We start from the raw sequence: 3822 nt of genomic DNA, 5'->3' as shown, positions 1-3822 counted from the left end.
TCATGAAAATAGTAGTTCAATAAAATTTTGAATACGAGTCAATAAATGCAATGACATGGCCTGTGACCCATCTGGAGAGGGTTAAAGAGAAGGTTTATTGTGTCAACTTTAGGCAAAAGTCTTGAGAGGATGCTGCTGTTCACCAAAACTGTTTAACACAATTTAAAGCAAGTAGAAAATGGGCGAGTTAAACAAAAAATTCTCTATAAATAAAGATGTTTGGTTTAAAACTAAAGATGAACAAACTTAAAATAACTTACAATGACCCAACCATGTATTTTTAGTGAAGTTGATAGTGATAATTCTGTACAAGGTTATTGTTACTTGGTTTTTTGTTTGTTTTTTTGTCATATAATAATAATGTGATCTTTGTCTGGTACGATTTGAAGATAATGAATTGACAATTAAAGTAAAGAATATATGTTCTCGCAAATGGTATTCACTTTGTTTTGTTCTAAAATGGAGGTCTGGTACACTTGTGTATGTAGTTATATTTGGTTTCATATTATAATTATTTTATCTAACAAATGTATACGTATAGATGTTTGAGACTCAAAATGAAGAAAATCTCATTTTTAACACCTTTAATAACTTTAATTCCTACTCGTAACTCATAATTCTGTGCTTAGATTTACAGCCAAAAGTTTTTGAGAAGTCATTCGTGTACAATTCATTAAATTACATGGAGTATATTAATTGTAGTCATATATTATTATTTGAAAAATCTATAGCTATCAATATTAAAAAGCTTAAAGTTTGCTTGATTAAAATAATCTGATGTATATAAAAGCCAGTTTGTGTCACTTCACACTTGATTTATCTTGATTTCTTGAAATAGGAGGAATCATAAAAGCCAAAATACATTTATCCAGAATAGTTCGAATACTGTCTACCCACTATGATTTTAGTGATGGGGTGCAAGGGAGCCATGAAACCTTATAAGTGTAGTGAATGTTGGGATCACCTAGCCTAGTTTTTAAAATATGGCTGTTTGAATGAAAACTGTGTTTGATAAGGGATGATATATCGTAACTACTTAAAATAGGGGTAAAACAGCTATGTTAACAATTGACATTCTTGAAAATTGGTAGCATGGATTGAAATCATGTCTCATAAGAGATAATATTTCAAAGTCCCATGTAGCGTGAGATAAAACTGTTTTCACTGAAGGATATTTTTCAAACCTAGTAGCACTGGCTTAAACTGTTTCAAGTGATCAGTGGTTCCAGAAGTCCTCAGATGCATTGTCATGAGGTAAATTTATATCTAGTCTAAAAGTTGTCAGTTTTATTGTCACTATGATTTAGTAAGTAAAGGATAATTTTTTTCATTTTAATCATGGAAAGTTCACTTTGTGTTATTATTATAACTTACAATAATTATAGCAGAATTTGTCCTTATTTTTCTTTTTTTTAAGGATGAATTGAACTTCTTACAAGCCCAGTATAAGCAGCTGCAGTCTCAACTTCACCAATCCATTGCAAGTTCCATCAAGGGAAGAAATAACCAGTCCAACACTAATTTCAACCAAATACCCAATAGTTTTACTGCACAAAAAATAAACCAGTACTTGGTAAAACCAGGAGAGACTGACTTCCATGGAAGTGTAAGAATGGTTGCTAGTTGTCAGATTAGATTAGGATTTGGCATCTTTTGACAGTTTCTTCTTAAAGATATTGAAATCAAAGTTTTTAAAAAACTGGCAGCTGTGGTTTAAAATTGCTTTCCCTTACAATTTAAGAGTTGTTAGCATATGACTTTTGAGTTTTTGATGGCTTATAAAATATTATTATTTCAGTATAATAATTATTATTTTTTAATTTAGGTCCTTCATCAACCGGCTGTTCGTGAGGAAAACATCAGGAAACAGTTTGGAAATGTACCTCAGTTTTACTCTCCTAAAATGTTGCAGAAACCAAAAGTTGACCTAGCTAATAGTGAAGGAATGTACTTTAACCATAGAAAAATGGCAAATAATTTTGTCAGTAGAAGTGGGATAATTGAAACCAAGAAGAATGTTAATCATTTAGGTCTTCCAAAGTTTCCTGTTGGTGAACCAATGAAAAAACTCAATAATGATTTGAAACCTGTTAATGTTCACAGGAAAGCCTTACCTGGAGAAAATGCTAAATTAGTAAACAATCAGAGACAGTGGGACAGTGAACATGGTGATTATGTTTTAGCTAATAGGATTGCAGCTTCAAGAAGACGACTTCATACAGGCAGTCATGTTAAGGAGAAAAGAAAAGTAAAAAAACAATATATTGATTATGATTTTAAAGGTAGGAACAGTATCATATCATGATTATGATTGTTAAAAATGTAGAAGCTACATCAGTCATGTTGTGATTATGATTGGTAAGAACCATGTTATAAGATGTTTATGACTGCAAAAGGTAGGAATGACATCATGGCATTATTATGATTGTTAAAGATAGGAATAAACTCCTAGTATGTCATTTATTAAAGGTAGGAAGAACATAACGAAGATTGTCAAATATAGCATAGTTCCCATAGGTTGGGGTAACTGAGAAAATGTAGTGAATTTTGTATTCACAGCCTGGGAAACATCAGGAAATTTCATGTGAATCAGTGATGCATCTAGGACATGAATAGCAAAGAAATAAATTATCATTAGCACAAAAAATTACATACAGGTTAATTCTGGTGAGCTTAGCACATCAAAATGCATATATTATGCATAAATATTGTTTTGTATACATTGATCATTTTGTTTACCATTAATTATAATGAAGTGTGAAGGCAGTCATAATAGATTATGTAACTAGTAGCTAGGTTTTTTGTCTAAAGGATGCTTAAAGACTATGCATAAGGCTTCTTCTTGTCTTCCTATAACTTAGTTATGGAAGATCATTTTACTACAGCCTAAAAGACCTTTACAAATTACTATTTAAAGATAGGCTGTTTTCATTAAATAAAGTTATTTTGATCTTAAAGGTTTAGTGCATTAATAAAACAGCCCCCATGACAATAGTCATGAAAGGAATAGTAATACTTGGGATATATATTATATCATTTACATACTTGTGTAGGAAAGGTTTGAAAGATGTCAAAATGAAAAACAAAAAAGATGGAACAAATGTAATAGTTTTGGAGAGTTTTTATTTTATTTTATATCTGTACTTACATTTATTCAATTAATTATCAAAACTATAATAATTGTATGAAATAATAATTTATCAGTAATTTGTTCTAATTCATAACATTACAAAACAAAACATAAATCATTAAACATTACCTATAGCATACAATGTCATAATGCAAAGTACAGCTTGGGCAGGGATCATTGACAGGCAGTATCTCTAAGAGACAGGTAGAATATCACTAATGATAGTTAAGTAAAACCTGAATAGGACAAAATATGGATGGCAATGTATAATATCAGTAATTAGGAGATAACAACAAGGTTTGGAAAAAGTGAATTCAAAAAAATATTTAAATACAGAATGTTTCATTGATAGTAACTAATAATATGGTGTATATTTTTCAAAAATATGGTGCTATGTGTTATTCAGGAATCTTTATGGAAAGAGTAGAACTTGTGCTAATGAATAGCTAAGTAGATCATTTTATCAAATGATATATATAACTAGCTGTGTACCCGTCCTTCGTACGGGTTGTGTGTATAAATAATACAATAATTTAACAATTAACAAACAAATTACTTGTACATTATTTACATTACATTTTACATTTTCTATTGTACATTATTATAACAATTAAATATAAGTTAACAAAAGATACTGTGGACCATGTGTTAACTGTGTCACTTAGAAAAAACGTACTTGTGTGTTTGTAGTG

The 3822-nt window shown here is 30.0% G+C and overlaps 1 protein-coding gene across 1 annotated transcript in view; it reads left to right on the top strand.

The window, feature by feature from the left end:
* LOC106474397 (Golgi integral membrane protein 4-like) overlaps positions 1-3822 on the top strand; it is a 35648-nt gene that overhangs the window by 17073 nt on the left and 14753 nt on the right. The window contains exons 7-8 of the mRNA XM_013935088.2: positions 1418-1606; positions 1826-2282. Coding sequence (XP_013790542.1) covers positions 1418-1606; positions 1826-2282 — 646 coding nt within the window. The remainder of the gene's footprint in view (positions 1-1417; positions 1607-1825; positions 2283-3822) is intronic.

The sequence above is a fragment of the Limulus polyphemus genome, unplaced genomic scaffold (genome assembly GCF_000517525.1).
Source record: "Limulus polyphemus unplaced genomic scaffold, Limulus_polyphemus-2.1.2 Scaffold7170, whole genome shotgun sequence".
NCBI lineage: Eukaryota > Metazoa > Arthropoda > Merostomata > Xiphosura > Limulidae > Limulus > Limulus polyphemus.
This window is presented reverse-complemented; position numbering and strand designations above follow the sequence as displayed.